The 19,731-nt window shown below is 43.4% G+C and overlaps 1 protein-coding gene across 1 annotated transcript in view; it reads right to left on the bottom strand.

Moving 5' to 3' along the window:
• Positions 1-19,352, bottom strand: part of LOC137375200 (heparan-sulfate 6-O-sulfotransferase 1-like) — a 326,970-nt gene extending 307,618 nt beyond the window's left edge. The window contains exon 1 of the mRNA XM_068042001.1: positions 18,141-19,352. Within this exon, the coding sequence (XP_067898102.1) occupies positions 18,141-18,661 (521 nt within the window). The 5' untranslated portion in view covers positions 18,662-19,352. The remainder of the gene's footprint in view (positions 1-18,140) is intronic.
• Between the last annotated feature and the right edge of the window lie 379 nt (positions 19,353-19,731).

Below are 19,731 nucleotides of genomic sequence, written 5' to 3'. Positions count from 1 at the left end.
TAGCTGCTTTCTATCTTTTCAAATGCTGACAACCCAGCTGTGTACTTCTGGCCTTTTCTGTTTTCGTTTGGGTCAGTGCTTTCAGCATCCAGTGCCAGTATCAAGCAGCCCCCAGAGATAAAGTAACACAGGCCAGATAAATCTTTCTCCAACTCTAACCCAACAACAGCTTTCACCTCAACTTCAGATGAGAACTGCTCACTGTGCAAATGTGGCATCTCCATTTCTTACACTGCCAGTCATCAATTCAATGCTAATTTGTCTCCAATTACAAGCAGTTATGTGGTGTTGGTTGATGCCCACAAGAATTAGACAGACTTTTAAAATTAATTCATGGGATCTGGGTGTTGTTGACAAGGCCAGCATTTATTGCCCATCCCTAATTGCTCGAGAAAGTGGTGGCAAGACGCCTTTTTGAACCGCTGCAGCTAGTGTCATGAAGGTGCTCTCAGTGCTGTTATGTAGGGAGTTCCAGGATTTTGACCCAGCGACAATGAAGGAATGGCAATAATTTCCAAGTTAGGGGGTTGTGTTCCTATGTGTCTGCTGTCCTTGTCCTTCTAGGTGGTAGAAGTCACAGTTTGGAAGATGTTGTCAAAGATGCCTTGGCAAGTTGCTGCAGTGCACCTTGTAGATTGTGCACACAGCAGCCAGAGTGCGCTGATGGTGGTGGGTGTGAATGTTTGAAGTGGTGATTGAGGTGCCAATCAAGCAGCTACTTTGTCCTGGATGGTGTCAAGGTTCTTCAGTGTTGGAGCTCCATTCATCCAGGGCAAGTGGAGAGTAATCTTGGCAAGTGGACAGTATGTCATCACACTCCTGACTTGTGCCTTGGAGATGGTGGAAAGGCTCTGGGGAGTCAGCAGGTTAGTTACTTGCTGATGAATACACAGTTTCAGGTCTGCTGCTTTGGCAATAGTATTTATACATCTGGTCCAGTTAAGCTGCGGATCAATGGTGAACCCCAGGATGCTATGGCGGGGGATTTGGCAATGGCAATGCCGTTCAACATAAAGAGAAGATGGTTAAATTCTCTCATGCTGGAGATGGTCATTGCCTGGCACTTGTGTGGCATGAACGTTACTTGTCTCTTACAGCTCAGGCTTGCTGAATGTGAGCATGGACTGCTTCATTATCTTAGGATTGGCAAATGGAACTGAATACTGTTCAATTCTCAGCGAATATTCCCATTTTTGAGCTTATGATGGAGATAAGGTCTTTGATGAAGCAGCCAAAGATGGCTGGGTCTAGGACACTGCACTGAGGAACTCCTGCAGTGATGTTCTGGTGCTAGGTTGATTGGCCTCTAACAACCACAACCATCTTACTTGTACCAGGCATGACTCCAGCCAATGGCGATTTGTCTCTGATTCCCACTGACTTCAATTTTATGACACTTGGTCAAATGTTGTCTTGATATCACCTCAGCTCTAGCAGTGAGCTCTTTTATCCATGTTTGGACCAAGACTCCAATGAGGTCTGGAGCTGAGTGGCCTTGGCGGAACTGAATCTAAGCATCTGTGAGCAAGTGCCAAAAAAATGAGAGCATAAAAATAGGAGCAGGAGTAAACCATATGGTCCATCAAGCCTGCTCCTGCATTCAATACGATCATGGCTGATTTTCTGCCTCAACTCCACTTTCCCGCCTGTTCCAAGTTAATTGTGTTTGATCATATGTAGGTGGAGGGTGTTAATTAGGGTCTTACTCAAGTACATATAAGGAGACACTTACTGAAACTGGGTGAAGGTTTGAGTAAGGGAGCTGCGTGTTTGTAATCTTTTTACTTCGTAAAATAAATGCAAGACTGGGTAAAGGTTGGCTCCAGCATAATCCTTGAACAACACACTTTCCAGAGTAAAACACTCCCCATATCCCTTGAATCCTTAAGACACCAAAAATCTGTCTATCTCAGCCTTAAATATACTCATTAATGGAGGATCCACAACCCTCTGGGGTGGACAATTCCGAAGATTTACAAATCTCTGAGTGAAGAAATTCCTCCTCATCTCAATCCTAAATGATCGACCCCATATCCTGAGACTGTGCGCCCTTATTCTAGATTCCCCAATCAGGAGAAACAACCCCTCAGTATCTACCCTGTCAAGCCCATTCAGAATCTTGTATATTTAAATGTTTTATTTTTCTAAACTCCAGACAGTATTGGCCCAATTTGCTCAGTCTCACATCATAGGACAACGCTTTCATCCCAGGAACCAATCTAGTGAACCGCCTCCAATGCAAGTATATCATCCATAAATATAGAGACCAAAACTGCTCAATACTCCAAGTATGGTCTCACCAAAGCAAGATTTCTTTGTTCTTGTTCTCGAATCCTCTTGCAATTAAGGCTAATATGCCAATTGCCTTCCTAATTGTTTGCTGTACCTGTATGCTACCTTTCTCTGTGTCCCTTGTATGAGTGTACCCAAATATCTCCGAGCATCACCATTTAGCCATTTCATGTTTTTAAAAATATTCTGCTTTTCTATTCTTACTACCAAAGTGAATAACCTCACACTTTCCCACATTATACTCCATCTAGCCGCTTGTTCCCCACTCCCCTAACCTGTCTATATCTCATTGTGTCCTCCTCATAGCTTACATTCCCACCTAGCTTCGTATCGTCAGCAAACCTGGATACATTACTCTCACTCTCTTTGTCTAAGTCATTAATATAGATTGTAAATACCTGAGACCCCAGCACTGATCCCTGCAGCACTCCAGTAGTTACAGCCTGCCAACTTGAAAATGCCCCATTTATCCCTAATCTCTGTTTCCTGTCAGTTAACCAATCCTCTATTCATGCTAATATATCGCTCTCAACTCCAATGTGTCCTTATCTTGCATGTTAACCTTTTGTGTGGTACCTTATCAAACGCCTTTTGGAAATCCAAGTATACTATATCACCGGCTCCCCTTTATCTACCCTACTAGTTACATGGTCAAAAAAACTCTAATATATTTATCAAACACTGTTTCCTTTTTATAAAAGAGTGTTGATTTTGTCTGATTATATTACGATTTTCTAAGAGCATTGTTAAGACTTCCTCAGTAATAGATTCCAGCATTTTCCCAACTGCTGATGTCAGGCTAACTGGCCTGTAGTTCCCTGTTTTTCTCTCTCCCTCCTTTTTTGAACACCGGTGTTACATTTGCTAACTTCTAATCCGCTGGGACTGTTCCAGAATCGAAGGAATTGTGGAAAATCACAACCAGTGCATCCACTACCTCTTTTAGAAGCCCAGGATGTAGGCCATTAGGTCCTGAGAATTTGTCAGCTTCTGGTCCTGAGAAGAAAACATTTGAACAAACAATTCAAAATGTTCAACAAAAATGCATTCCATTAAAAAAAAACGTCAGCAAGGAAGATCCATCCGTGGCATACTAGGGAAGTTGAGGGTAGTATTAGATTGAAAGAAGACGTTTATAATGTTGCGAATAGTAGTAAGCCTGAGGATTGGGAGTGTTTTAGAAACCAGCAAAGGATGACCAAAGTAAAAGGGGAAAAAATAGAATATGGGAGTAAACTAACCAGGGATATAAAAACTGATTGTAAAAACTTTCACGAGCATAAAAAAGGAGAGTGGCTAAAGTAAATGTTAGTCCCTTAGAGGCAGAGACAGGAGAAATTATCACGGGGAATGAGGAAATGGCAGAAACGTTTAATAAATATTTCTGTCTGTCTTCACTGTAAAAGGCACAAATTACATCCCAGAAATAGAGGGTAACCAAGGGGCTAATATGAATGAGGAACTTAATAATTAATATCAGCAGAGAAAAAGTACTAGAGAAACGTAAGGGACCAGAAGCTGACAAATTCTCAGGGCCTACATCCTGGGCTTCTAAAAGAGGTAGTGGATGCACTGGTTGTGATTTTCCACAATTCCTTCGATTCTGGAACAGTCCCAGCGGATTAGAAGTTAGCAAATGTAACACCGGTGTTCAAAAAAGGAGGGAGAGAGAAAAACAGGGAACTACAGGCCAGTTAGCCTGACATCAGCAGTTGGGAAAATGCTGGAATCTATTACTGAGGAAGTCTTAACAATGCTCTTAGAAAATCGTAATATAATCAGACAAAATCAACACTGTTTTATGAAAAGGAAACAGTGTTTGATAAATTAATTAGAGTTTTTTTGACCATGTAACTAGTAGGGTAGATAAAGGGGAGCCGGTGATATAATATACTTGGAAAAGGCATTTGATAAGGTACCACACAAAAGGTTAACATGCAAGACAATGACGCATTGGAGTTGGGAGCCATATGTTAGCATGAATAGAGGATTGGCTTACTGACAGGAAACAGAGATTAGGGATAAATGGGGCATATTTAAATGGGGTATTTACTGCCATACCTTTTAGTCTCTTTACCCAACCAACCTCAGCCAGCTCTCTCCCTCACAACTATGCAATTGGCTTTGTTTAACTTTAAAGCTGCGTGGGACTGGAGTATGTTGCTCCCAAACTTAATATGGAATTCAATTAGATTATGACCACTTTTTCTCAGAGGAGATTACTAATTAAACTTGCCTCATTACACAATACTAGATCTAAAACAGCTTTGTCCCTAGTTGGTTCCACATATCTTGTTCCAGTAAAGTACTTGACAGTACCATCAACAATGTCTTCCATCACTTGGCTGTTGACTGCGAGTAGGCTGATAGGGTGATAATTGGCCAGATTTGATTTGTCCCTTTTGTGGACAGGACATACTGTGCAATTTTCCACATTGTTGCTGATGCTAATGTTGTAGTTGTACTGGCACAGCTTGGTTAGAGGTGCAGCTAGTTCTACAGCATTAGTCTTTAGCACTACAGCTGGGATATTGTCAGGGCCCATAGCCTTTGCTGTGTCCATTGCACTCAGCCATTTCTTAATATCGTGTGGAGTAAATCGAATTGGCTAAAAACTGGCTCTGTGGTGCTGGGGATCTCAGGAGGAGGCTGAGATGGATCATCCACTCAACATTTCTGACTGAAGTTAGGGACAAATGCTTCAGCCTTGACTTTTGCACTCACATGCTGGGTTCTGCCATCAGTAAGGATGGGATGTTCATGGAATCTCCTCCTACTGTTAACTGTTTAATCGTGCACCACCATTCATGACTGGTTGCCGCAGGACATCAGAACTTTGATATGATCCGTTGGTTGTGGGCTTATTTAGCTTGGTCTATAGCATTTACTGTTTGGTATGCAGGCGGTCCTGTGCTGTACTTTCACCAGATTAGCACCTCATTTTTAGGTATACCAGGTACTGCTCCTGGTAAAGGCCCGCTACCCAACCCCGACGGGACCCGACAACACGTGTCAGGTTTGGGTCAGGTCAGGCCCCTCTTCCAGGTCCGGCTCTCTGGCTCGGGTCGGGCCAGACACACACAGTAAGTGCTCTGCTGGTTAAATATTGAAATTAAAAATTACGTAAGCAGGGAGTCCGGGACGAAACTGAGTCTGCACAGTGAGCGAGTGACGTCACTATGACATCATCACTCATGCGCTGCAGTTTCCTGGAGGTTCCGAGTCGGCAGGTAGGTCAAGAGATGGTCGGGTCGGATCAAGTCGGGCTTGGGCTTCGGGTCTGGTGTGGTTCGGATCAGGTTCTTTTTCCCGACCTGAACAGGACTTTAGCTCCTGGCATGCTCTTCTACACTCTTTACTGAACCAGATTTGATTCCCTGGCTTGATGGTAATGGTGTAGTAAGGCTTATGCCAGGCCATGAGGTTACAGATTGTGGTGGAATACAATTCTGCTGCTGCTGATGGCCCATGGTGCCTCATGGGTGCCTAGTTTTAAGTTGCTAGATCGGTTCTGAATGTATCCCATTTAGCTCAGTGGCACACATTACATAATGGAGTGTCCCCAGTGTAGAGACAGACTTCATCTCCACAGGGACTATGCAGTAGTGACTCCTACCAATACTGTCATGGCCAGATGTATCTGCAGCAGGTAGATTGGCGTGGGGGAGGCCAAGTAGATTTTTCCTTCTTGTTCGTTCTCCCACCATCTGCCGCAGACCGAGTCTGGCAGATATGTCCGAGTCTGGCAGATATGTCCTTCAGGACTCAGCCAGCACAGTCAATAGTGGTGCTGCCCAGCCACTCTTGGTGACAGACATTGAAGTTCCTCACCCAGAGTACATTCTGTGTCCTTGATACGCTCAGTGCTTCTTCCAAATGATGTTCAACATGGAAGAGTACTGGCATCAGCTGGAGGAGGATGGTAGGTGCCACCACTTCTGGTGGTTCTAACCGGCTGGTGGGACAGGACATATCCAGGGATGGTGATGGAGGAGCCTGGGACATTGGCTGAAAGTTAGGATTTTGTACGATTACATCAGGCTGTTGCTTGACGAGTCTGTGGGATAGTTCTCCCAATTTTGGCACAAGCCCCCAGATGTTAAAGGTGAACTTTGCACAGTTAACAGCACTAGTTGTGCCTATGTCATGTCCGGTGCCTAGGTCGACGCCAGGTGCTCCGTCAAGTTTCATTCTCATTAGACTTTAGCGTAGTGGTTTGATACAACAGAGTGGCTTGCTGGGCTATTTCAAAGGGCATTTCAGGGACAACAATATTGCTGTCAATCTGGAGTCACATACAGGCCAGACCAGGTAAGGATGGTTGTTTCAAGGTCACCATTGCTGAGACTAGCTCTTTGTTCCACATTTATTTACTTAACTGAATTTAAGTGCCCTAGCTGCCGCGGTGGCATTTGAACTCATGTCTCCAAATCATTAGTCCGGGTGCCTGGATTACTCGTCCAGTATCATAACTATTATGTGTACCCATAGACTGGCCAAATTTATTTTTAGTAGAAACCCCTACAGATGAGAGGGATGAGAGTTTCCTCCCATTGGTCTGAGCTCGTTTAGAGCCTAACTCCCAAAGATGCAAAGACGATGTCCATTGAATTTCTCTCTTTCCACCTCCCCTTCAAGTGTAGAGTTCATGTTTCAAAATTACTTAATGGTAGGGTGGGGGAGAGCTCAACAATCTAATTTTAAACATGCCTGTACACACAAAAATCCTGGAGAAAAATTCTATACCCTGGCCAACACTGTAGCCATTGCTGAGGCTGAACCAAACAGTTCCACCTTGAGCAGATCTCCTATTCAAATTAATTATTTCTCAGGAGACAACTGTGCAATTCCTCAACTCCCTTCAGTAACCCCTTCTTCCTACAATCAGCACTACTTTTGAAAGCCAAGCTGGAAATCACCTAATCATTACTTTGCTAAGGATCTTGTCTATTCCCTAATCTTTTCAGCCTTGTTTACAGTCTGCAAAGTATGGGCCTTGAGCTTGGTTTCTTAATCTGAAATAAAACTCATGTTTTCAAGTCTGTGACCTTGTTGCCTTGCTCATGTAATGCTTCACATGCAGAGATGAACTTGCCTCGATCATTGTTGATGTTATCCATTCAGTAGCGTCACATTAAAACGTTCCCCCAGCTTTTCAGATGCATTAAACTGACAGCATGGAGAAACTTTAAAAAAAAACTTTACCATTGAGTTTTTCCCCGATACATTTGCACTGTTCGGAAAACCAGGAAATACAACTGAACTACCGCATTCTGCTTTTCATTATGATCTGTCCACACAATCAAATCACTCTCTTCATAACATGTACACTTTTCCTTGTGGTGTCGCCAGGCAACAGCAGCAGCTGCAGCCCAGTCAGCAGGGTACTCTATTTTAATTAGGTTAAGACAGATTCTGCAGGACTGCTCAACTTCACCTCCTTTCTGCAAGCACAATACAGTCATAGAGAGATACAGCACTGAAACAGGCCCTTCGGCCCACCGAGTCTGTGCTGACCATCAACCACCCATTTATACTAATCCTACATTAATCCCATATTCCCTACCACATCCCCACCTTCCCTGAATTCTCCTACCACCTGCCTACACTGGGGGCAATTTACAATGGCCAATTTACCTATCAACCTGCAAGTCTTTGGCTGTGGGAGGAAACCGGAGCACCCGGCGGAAACCCACGTCATCACTTTTGGTCCAAACTCTGAATTATAGCAATATAATAATAATAATAATAATCCCGGGTCTTCACAGCATGGAAAGGGCAAACTCTCCCTCTGCCCTCCTGTCACCCCAACCCACCCCACCCCAAACAAACCCCACCAACCCCCTCACCACCATCCCACCCCTATCCATCCAATACACCCCTCACCACCATCGCCACCGCCAACCTCCTCACCATCCTGACCCCACAATTAAGTTTGCAAGCAGTAAATATACAGTAAACTACAACAATTACAAATGAGAAGGGGTCTGTATGCCTCTGGGCAAACAGTTATCGAGATGAAAAAATGTTCCCAACATACACAAGTATTCCTGTTCATTAGTTCTATTTTACATAGGAGATCAGATCTGTAAAAAGATTTGTATTTACATAGAATCTTTCACAATCTCAGGAAGTCCCAAAGTGCTTTAACAGCTAATGCACTACTTTTGAACTGTAGTCACTGTCACAATGTCGGAAACATGGCAGTCAATTTTGTGCACAGCAAGATCCCACAAACAGCAATGTGATAATGACCAGACAACCAGTTATTGTGATGTCGATTGAGGAACAAACATTGGTCAGGACACCAGGAACTTGTTTTTTATCGAAATAGTGCCATGGGATCTTTTACGTCCACCTGAGGTGGTGGACGGGGCCTTGGTTTAACGTCTCATCTGAAAACACCACCTCCAACAGTACAGCACTCCCTCAGTACAGCATTGGAGAGTCAGCCTTGATTTTTGTGCTCAAGTCCTGGACTAAGACGTGAACCCACAACACTTTCGCTCAGAGGCAAGAGTGCTACCAACTGAGCCATGGCTGACATCCATTATAAATTGGCTGTGACCGTTACCAGTGTTCAGTAGTATACCACTGTACAAGAGTGTGAACACAATAATTACTCAACATGTCAGCGATTATACCATGGATTTCAATGGGCACCATCTTCCTGACAAAGGGTTTGTGGCGAGAGAAAGGCCAGAAGACAATCTGTATTATTTTCCCTTTAACTAAGGGCACCACTTGGGAATTGAGGTGACGACGGCTTGCATCGCTTCTTCGCATGCTTGTTAGCAAATGGGAAAAAAATCTTTACCAAACACTTTTATTTACAAAGACTCTGCTATAGGTCTCGCTACCCAACTCAGAATACATCAAGCTGGAGTATAAAGATTTTTAAAAACCAGTGCTGCTCTCCCTTCAAATGTGAGTTTAATTGAGGAGTGCTGGATGTACTGAAGTATTTCTTTTTCTACAGCAAATACTAAATGAGTTAAAGGAATAAGCTTGCATTCATTCAGCCCCTTTCATAACCTCAGGATGTCCCAAAGCCCATTATGGATAATGAAGTACATTTGAAGTGTTGTCACTGTTGTAATGTAGGGAATTGCTTTATGTACTGGAGTTTGGCCAGTATAAATAGTATACCTCAAAGCTCATTAGAACATACATATGTTCCCCAGGCTTTTTATAAAAAACGTTAATCCCTTTCATTCCAGGTCATGCATGTATTGCTCCAGGCCTCTGTGCCACTCTGAACAGTAAACATGGGGCGATTATGACAGAAAGTATCTCCGCACTCAAACAACCTTTCTTCAGGCAGCTTGCAGTATGGAGACAGGGAAGTTGTCCTCGGCTCTGGGGAGCAGCATGAGGTAATGGCCAACTCACTGCAAAAGGCAGCCTACCTTTTGAAGCAGCAGTGAACATTGTTGCTGTTGAAACAAAGCACCATTTATTCCTAAACTGCTTCCAGTATTACAGAAATACACTACATCACCTCATCAAGTGTCTACTTGTGAGAAGTGTCCACAAAATGTGGAAAAGCAGCTATACTTTAACAGGCGTACACATGGTACAATCCCTGTAAAATAAGTCAGTCAGTACTAAAGTGACTGTTACTGCCATTTAGCACATGCTTTGACCGCATCATTCACTTAGCAGAGCAGTAAGCACACATCTTAGAGATAAAAATAGATAGGACAAATAAACTGTATGCTTGATAGGAACATGTTACATGCAAAATACAAACTAGCTGAAAATTATGATTAGCATAGTGATAGAAGCTTTTAGAAAAGAAACCTTGAGAATGTAAAGGAACAGGAAGAAATAGCAGAATGTGGAATTTTTCAAATGTGCAATAGAATCCACTCTGCTAGCTATATTGTTGATAGGTGAAGATAAGGGTCATAGTACATGGCCCTGCATCCATAACACAAACAAGGGCAGCCCAACAGCAGCATGTCCTTCAGCAGGGAAGTATATGCTTGGAATTTTCTTTCAAGACTTGTTTTTTTGCTGTTGTCTTGTAATGAGGATATCCAAACTAAAGTTCACAGGTCTATGAGTAGTGGCAATCCTGCAACAGAGGCCCAGACAATTCTGTTCTATTTGCACTTAAACTTCTCACTTACTGAATTTGCCCTGTCTGGAAAGGGCTGTTCATATGCTATTGCTTTATTTAACGGTTAAAGTTTCAGTTTAATTCTTTGGTACCCTCAGTCAGTAGGCTGAGAGTTTGAGCCACACTCCAGGACTTGGCATTATCTAGGTTGACAATTAGGTGCAGTACTGAGGGAATATACTGCATTATTGGAGTGATATTTCTTTGAAGAGATGTTTTGCCGTCTGCCTGCCTTGGTAGATGTTAAAGAGCCCTTGCCATTCCTGGAAGAACAGCAGGGGAATTCTCTTGGTGCCCTGGGTAGCATTTATCTCCTAACTATCACCACCAAAACAGATTAACTGGATACTTATCTCATTGTGGTTTGTAGGATTTTGCTATGTGCCTCTTATGTGGCCCACAAATCTTATCATATGTGCAGAAGTGGTCCACACGGACATAAAATTTGGATGGACCTGGGCTGGGCTGATCTCAACAATAGTTCGGAACATTACTGATTCCCATAGTCTTCATTCTGAATGGCAGTGGTTCAAACTTAAATGTTCATATGCTTTAAGCTAATCACACTGCCAGATTACTTCACAATAAGCAATCATCCAACATCACCTTAAAATCCTCTGCCATTAGCAGACTCAATTTCCTTGAAAAGAAGTTTAGGTAGCTGTTCATATGGTGCCAAGCCAGTGACACCACGCTCAATCGGACAAATTGGTCAGCATTGCAGCACTGTCATGAAGCTTAATTTATACAACTGCATTATAGGAAAATAAAGTGCGCCTGTTCCAATATACTTATTGCTTACATAACCACACAGCTCTCCATAAAAAGAGTAATTTATTATGTGAAGTGATTTGAAATGTTTTGCCACAGTAAGGCACTGTATAGATGCCAGTATTGCTCTACTTAGTGTGCGATACTCTGAAGTCGTGCTTAGATTTGTGTGAGAGCCAAGCTTGTCACAGTGGTTCCTAAAAGCAAAAATCTTATAAGCCAAATGTAAAAATACCAGACTGGTGGCCTGCACGATCCACTAAATACAGTTCTTTCCAGCAGTCCCTCTTGGTGAGCTCCAGCCCATCCTTCTGGCATTAGCATGGACTTCGTGCAATATAAAAGCAGCTTTAATTCGTCACCCCAAATTGCTCTCATCACTACCACCATCAATGACAGACCCACACCCACTTTGGTGTTTAGACAGCTCAAATTGCTCTCTGTAGACACAGCCTGTGATTAAAACTGCAATATCCATCACGCTGCTGAGTGTTTTTCCCCCCACAGTTCAAGCTGACATTTTATGAAAAAAAGAAAATCAACAATATTGCACTTCTTTGAAATGGTCCTCCTAGCGCTGAAATGATATCAGAATAAAATCAGAGCAAAGACAGGAAGTGCACAAATTCTAATGAAACAGGTCTATTTAGAATGAAGAATTGGGAGGAAGTTCAAATGCTGCTCCATTGGTGGGGCTCCTGATTGCTTGTCAATCCTGCGGTGCAAGGCTTGGATAGTTGATGAACAGTGCTTCACGATAGAATCCAGCTAACACATACAGATTTTTAATTAACAGGTTTAAATGCCAGGACCTGCTGATTTTAACTGCTCAATACAGCTCGGAAGCAATGCAGTTAATGGCCTGTTGAGCTGCGTCATAAAAATATACTGTAATGCTGCAACTGGGAGTTAATATCACGCGACTAAGGCACAATGAAGTCATTATTCCCAGCTGAACGGGAACATATATTTATACAACTGAGGGAATTAATTTCTAAATCACAGCGTCACTCTCCCAATTTCTGATGTCACCAAAACACAGGCGATCTCTTTAGCATGTGCTCTGATTCCAATCCCCATAGCAAAGCACCACCTTTGCAACAAGGTGTACATGCAATGACTACAGAGATCTATAAAAGGGGCTTGTTCAGCACAGGAATCCACTTCCTCAACCCTAATCATTAGTGTGCGAGATACATAATGTGGCAGTAAACAATCCACTGGACCACAGCAAGATGACAATCAACATTATTATAAGTGGCACTTTCTTGTTAAAATCTAATACACTCACTGGGTCACTCACTTGCTGCACTATCAGAGGGGGTGTCTTTCAGATGAGGCATTAAACCAAGGCCTCATCTACTTTCGCAGGAATACATAAAATATCCAATGACACTATTCAAAGACTAGGGGAGCTCTCCCCAGTGCTCTGGCAAATATTTATCCCTCAGCCAAAATCACTAATGAAACAAATTATCTGATCGCTGTTTGGGGGAGATTGCTGTAACCAAATTGGCTGCCATATTTCCTACAACACTGACTATATTTCAGAAGGACCTTACTAGCTGTAAAGCACTTTGGGATGCTCTAAGGTCATGAAAGACACTCGATAAATGCAAGTCTTTTTTAAAATCATTCTTCTGGTGTGTGAAATTGCCATTACATTGGATCCGCCAATGGAGTTTAAGACAATGACAGTTTTAAGCCTCAATGAAATTGTCTTGGGTCTCAGAAGGGCAGGGGAAGGAAGGCAAGTGTCTAAGGACAATGTTTGACTTCACTCAGCACAAGTGAAAATAAGCACTACAATTACCACTGGTATAATTAACACCCCCCCAAATAAACACATGTCTCAAGTTCACTACCATGAAGCAGTGCATTTCACAAAAGAATTTTTTAGCAAGCCAGGAGGTATCATATGAGGTAGCTTTGTACTATTTATGGGACATCTCTATGATCTTATTAAGCTGCAACTTGTTAGCAAATCCCAAACCGCTACTTCATGTCATTACACAAATGGTTTGAATGGAAATGAACTGGGAAAGAATTAAAGGTCAAATGGCCTTTAGGTTCAGACACTTCAGCTCACTGTGATAAGTTAGCTTGTTATTTGATCATTGGGTTGCACTACATTATAATCAGGGGCACTGGTTTACAATGACTGAATATGTCAAACTCCGTGGTGTTCTGGATTCTGTCGATAAATTCCATGGATTTTAACCAGCGTTCTGAGATCACTCACTCCAACTGTCAGTTTTTGCTTTTACAATGGAAAATCAGTGACTTAATTTATAATGTAAAAGGGGTTCCAATTCCTTATCGTCAGGGGCCACTAGGCTATGGTGATTGTCCCAAATTTCATTCCATGGGTTTCTGGAATTTCTTTTTCAAACCAATTCTTTGGGAACGATATTCCACAATTCCACCTATTATTTGACGTAAACCAAAACCAGTGGCTTGCTCATGCCTTTACCATGCAGTGATACGGTTTCATAACTGCTTCTCAGAAAACTATGAAAACAAAACTTTACCAGCAATTAAAAGCCACTTAAGTGCTCAAACTGAAAGAGGAAGTGGAAAGAATTTTCACTGATAGTGTCTTTCAAGGTCTCAGATGTCCCGAAACCTTTTTCTTAAAAAAACAGTCAAGTACACACATCTTTTTTGAAGTGTAGTCACTGTTATAATATAGGAAATGCAGCAGCTAATTTGAGCCAGGCAAGATCCTACAAATGGCAACGCAGTAATGATCTGAAAACCTGTTTATTTAGTGTTGGCGATGGAGGGGTAGATGTCTACCAGGACACCATCTACGATGGGGGCAGATTCAATCATGGCTTTCAAAAAGGAATTTTATAAGCACCTGAAGAGAAAAAATTTGCAGGGCTGCAGGGAAAGGGGAGGGGAGTGGCCATGCTTATGCAGAGAGCCAGTACAGATACGATGGGCTAAATGGCCTCCTTCTGTGCTGTAACTGTTGTAAGATTCTATGACACCAGGGAGAACTCCCCCACTTTTCTGCAAACAGTATGGTCGGATTTTTTTTTGCGCCCACCTGAGATTTAAGTTGAAACTGAATGCCCTGAAATGCACTGTAAAAGCCCTAACTTCCCTTCCAAGTGTGACTATCCTGCAATCCACATCTCGTCTGAACCTCGTTGATAGCCCTATTCATACCACCAAGATTATAGTTATTTGTTCAGTTACGCTCCTTGCCTTTCTGTTATCCCAAAGATGTTCAGACAAGTACTGCAATTTAACTAACTCATTGTGAAGGGGACAGAGTGATGAAGGAGGTAGCTGAAGAAATTGGGTTATAGCATTTTCTTTCCAATAATCTCTGGCCAATTACAGACAGATTTTTTTTCAATACAAACAAGCTGGTGACCTCAATGCACTTGGACAGATTTCAGAGTGGGTCTATCCGTAAGCTGATTACCGGACTGCATTTAAATTATGTTATCACAAACTTACTGCATGTAATCTATTTTCCGACTGGTGGACTCAAAAGATAAATCTGTTTACTCGGAGACTCCATTGCTTTTAAATAAAACAAGCATTTTAACTGGCTAAGTCCTGAAGGTAATGGACCAATATTTGCCAGCCATTAGCAAACTTAAACAGTCGTGGATCTGTGCGCCATTCAAGGTTACTGGCTGTCGGTCTTTAAACTGATATTCCCCAGTCAATAGCCATATTTTAAAATGCATTCCTAAGTTTTTTTAATATACCAATTTTTGCTTGAAAATCATACTTGTCCATCCTTCAATATTCCAGAGTCACTGTACTCCAAAGGAACTCATGGTGTGAAGCATATGGAGACACTTCAGGGGGTGGGTGGAGGGTGCAATTTTAACTAAACTCGCGCGTCGGGAAACTAATGGGATCAGGTACAATGCTGGTTTTGCCCTCTGCTCAGTTTTACTCTCTACCAAAGTGAATGGACAGAAATATTGGGCAGTGTATAAAAAAGTTGTTCCACCTGATTACATGGGGTTCCTGCTGGGCGAGTTAGGTTAAAATTTCCCCTTTGATGTCAGCAAAGGATGCTATAAAGTGCAAGTATTATTAACTTTAGAAATCTTCAGATTTTGAAGGCCTCATGAGATTTAGTTCGATATAGAACTTTTTTGGCTGGGCTTGGGAATGCCATTTGCTATGCTCTGTAGTCTTCCCTCTCATCTCCTCTCTCCAGAATAACATGAAAGATGAAGCCACACAAGCAATCGCTATATTTTTGTTTGCCCTCCCGTTGCTTTGGATGATGGCCAGCCACCAGGTTTCCTCACTCCCTGGCTGGAGCTTCTGATCAATCCATCGTTTGTAACCTTGCTTCCATCTGTCGTAGGTCTTCAAAACCCCTCAGCTGCACTCCCATTTCTGCCATGTCCAGGTGACCTCTAGCACTGGCCTGACTTGAGCCAAAGCTGCTGCCCCACCCCCACCCAAGTTGGCATTTCTGACCAATCACTGCAGACTTCTCTCCAAATAAAACGGTTTAATGCATCCTGTTCACTCCAACAACAACTTACATTTATACAGTGCCTCTATTCTAGGAAAATGCCCCAATGCGCTCCACAGTAGCACTATCAGGAAAAATTCACACCAAGCCACATAAGGAGATATTAGGATAGATGATCATAGCTTGGTCAAAGAGCTGGTCTGAAGGGGCAGTTAAAGGAGGAGCGAGAGGTGGAGATACACAAAGGTGTGGGAGACAATTTCAGATTTCAGGATCTAGGCCTGAATGGTGGAGTGATGAAAATTCAGAATGTGCAAGAAGCCAGAATTAGGTAAGTGGAGGGTTGGAGGGTTGAAGGGCTGGAGGAGATTATAGAGGTAGAGAGGGAAGCGGCCCTGGAGCAGTTTGAAAACAAGGAAGAGAATTTTAAAATTGAGGGATTGGACAGTTGTTAAATTAAAGCATTGTTTTTATTTCTTTTTATATTAAATAACTCAGTAAAAGAAATAGCTCCTCTAATGGTTGCATTGGTAAGAGCATTGCCCTGTGTGTGGAATAAAGCACAAGAAACTAGGAAAATCCCAGTTGCAGTCTTCTATTTGTCCCAGGTTAGCTAATCTCAATTGAAGTGGCAGGAAGGAGATTCTTTAGAAGAAGCTGCTGCAAAAACTGTGAAACTGGTAGGTTTGCAGTTGGCTGGGGGAAGGCTAAAGCTTCTTCCATCTAGGAAGAAGCTGTTTATAACTGTTCCTGTGTAGAAAAATGTCACAGATTTCTTTTTAAATAACAAGAAATACACAAACTGGTCAGCACAAACTGCGATAAAAATATCGCAAATTTATTCTGAGGCAGAAGGAGTGAGAGACATCACCATCGGTAGAATTTGGTGAAAACAAATCTACTCCACTCTAGAAAATGTAAAGCAAGGACCATGCTTTCACAAAGTACATTGGGAGGTTTACAATATAACAATCTGCTGAAATGTTGGAATATGTAAAGCCCTTGGTCACAATGTAGTGGTATGTAGACACATGCGATGCAAAGCCATACACATAAGATACATCTTTCCTCTGCTGTAACTATCATAAGCCAAGCAAGCAAAAGGAGGAAAAGGTCAAGGTGAAGTGGAAAGAAGGGATAGTTTAGATGCAGACAAGTGGGGGTTTATGCCTGCTTGGCATTGTAGAACTGAAGCTCCTTGAATGACTCCCGGTGCTCTGGAACCCACACTGCATAATGCATTTCAAGGCATACATATGTTAAATCAGACTTCCTCAATACCCTGGAATTCTCCTCAACAGGTCAACAAGGCTCAAAACTCCACTGCCAGCCTGTACGGGAGTGGTGCAGAGGGACAGGAGGGAGGAAGAAATAGGGAGGCTGAACACTTATAAATAAGAAATACGGCTCACATCACAGTTGGCAGTGGTTAACATTTGCAGGTGACTGTGCTGCATTTTCATTCAACCATGGTGGGGGTGGGGGAACCAACCTCTTGAGGAGGGTCTCCAGACCGACAGAGGCAGTCGCTCTGCCTCACTCCTATTATCAGCATCACTGCTGATGTGGAGACTGCCACAGACAGCTCAGTAACAAGAAGGGTGCACTAAAGAGGCATTTTTGCTCTCAATATAAAGTCTTTAGACAAACTTGTCCCTTGGTAAAATGCTTCTCTGGCACCTCCAATACTGAAAAATCGGGAAATAGCAGCAAGACCTTCCTCAGTGAGGAATCTGCATTCTTGAAATGGGTGCGAATTATGCACACAAACGTCCTGGTGACAGGCACAACCAGCATCATGCACCCTCAGTCATTAAACTGGCTTGCAAGACAGCAAACAAGGAGACATCACCACACTCTCATCATATTTCAATATTAAACAGGCACACATTGAGGAAATCATCCAATCATATTGTAATACCAGGATACTATACTTTAAAAAAAAATCCTTTAAAATCAAGACAACACCCCTGGCACTGCTACCAGCACAGGGCCACACTTTTACAAATTCTTTCAGTGAAGGATCTCTGGCTCGGGTTCTCGATTGTGACCCTTAACTAACAACAGCTAACACACTCCAAGCTGAACTCGTTGTCTGATAAGTCACAGCAACAGCTGCGGAACTGGCAGGGAACACATATCCACGATTTCCACCCAATTTCAATAGCGGAGGACCTCGTGCGTTGCTCTAGTCCAGCATCTATTTCTCGAAACCAAAAAAAATGTTTGGCTGGACCTGGCCTTTAATATAAGATCAGTTCCCCGGAGTCTGTACCTGGATGTGAATCTAACTTAACAGACACACACACAACGCAACAGTCAGGGGGGGGAAAGAGTTGGAAATCCAGAAGCTAGATGTACCCTTCACAAGTTAAAAGGTGTGCATTGTGGAGCGAGTCGGACAGAGAGAGGAACTGGAAGGAGAATGAATAACTCCCAGTGCAGCAAAAATAAAAAGAGTGCTTGTTTGTGGGAAGCCTTCTTGCTTACCTCGGAGTTCTGCTCTTGTTTTCTCTCTTGTTCAGCACCCCCGGCACGCAGTTGGTGAGCTCGGTCCAGTCGGCGTGTAAGCCGCAACTCCAGCCGGTGGAGAACCTGGAGAAGAGCCAGGTCTCCCTGCGGTTGGGTCGGTAGCAAGTGCACTTTTTCTGGCCCGGCTTACATTCGCAGGGCAGCTCCAGCTTGACGTTCTGCACCAGGTGCCGGCCGAACGTGGTGCCCCCGGTCTTCTGGATGTGCAGGAAGACGATCACGTCGTCGCCCTTGATGTCAAAATCCACCGTCCTCTCCAGGTCCAGCACCGGGAAATAGTATTTCTTCACGTAGTGAGGGTCGGGGGTTGGGAAGATGTCCACCACCTCCTCCTGTTGGAAACCTCGGGGTCCCGAGATCCTGCAGTTAGTCCCTGGGCAGACGTACTGGAAAATGATGATCATGAAAATTGCGGAGCCAGCAATAATCAGGATAAATTTGTTGGTCCTTTCAACCATGTTCCTTACGGTGAGTTTCATGGGTGACCATCTCACTGGGGAGATGCAGAGAGGGGGCTTTGTAACAAATGCTTTCCGAGCCGGCACCGCTCCTGCCGATCAATGTGCAGATGTCCTTTTTTTCCTCTTCCTCTTTGGTGGAGGGGAATACAGGAGCAAGATAATCAAACAGCCCTCCCCCGGCGTGGCCAGGGCTGTGATGCGTTGGTTACAACGTAGCTGAAAGTAACGCTGCTGTAGTAATGCCTGCTGGAAGTGGCGGAGGCTGCGGCGAGCCGGCTCGGTGACAGACAGAGTCAGTCCTCAGGCAGCTCGGAGACTCTCAGCCCGCTTCCTCCTCCGCTCCAACTACTCTATCATCACCAACACCACCATCCTCCCTCTCTCTCCTCTCTCTGCAATCTGAGCCCAGCATGCACAGCGACCACACAACACATACACATCTACAGCTCCAACCTGATAGGGAAAAGGAACAAGAGCTGGGGAGGAGGAAGCGAGAGCACGTACAAACACTTAGGTTGCCGGCTACGGCCGCACCAGGACTTGCTTGGAGCTACATGCACTCCGCAGCTCTCACAGCAGCAGACCCCCGGAACGCGGATCTCTCTCTGCTTCTCTCAGGCAAGCGAGGTAAACTCGCTTCCTCCACTTCCACTCGACTGCCTCTCATTCACATCGTGCTCCATTTGCTTCTGAATTTGGAGACTGATGTTAGCATTCCCGGTGTCGCCTTCTCTTTTTTTTCTCTCTTTGAGAAAATATATTCAACAAATAAAAAAATGCAACAAGTTCACAGCAGAAATCGTCCCAAACAAATCCTGGAACGAAATGAAAACTGGAAATGCTCAGCAGGTCAGGCAGTATCTGTGCAGAGAGAGAGAGAGGAGAGTTTAACGCTTCAGATCGACGACCTTTTATCCAGAAGGAGCCCATTTAACATCAAACATATTCCAGCGCTAATAACATGAATGGACATATTGCAAATTTGGAAATCTGAAATAAAAACATAAAATGTCCAATGTGAACAGAAGACCAGTCAGCGTTTATTTTTATCTAAAAAAAAAGCACTTGGCGTTTTAGATGTCAACTCT

The sequence above is a fragment of the Heterodontus francisci genome, chromosome 11, assembly GCF_036365525.1.
Source record: "Heterodontus francisci isolate sHetFra1 chromosome 11, sHetFra1.hap1, whole genome shotgun sequence".
Lineage (NCBI taxonomy): Eukaryota > Metazoa > Chordata > Chondrichthyes > Heterodontiformes > Heterodontidae > Heterodontus > Heterodontus francisci.
Note: the sequence above shows the minus strand (reverse complement) of the source record. Positions and strands in the feature narration are given on the sequence as shown.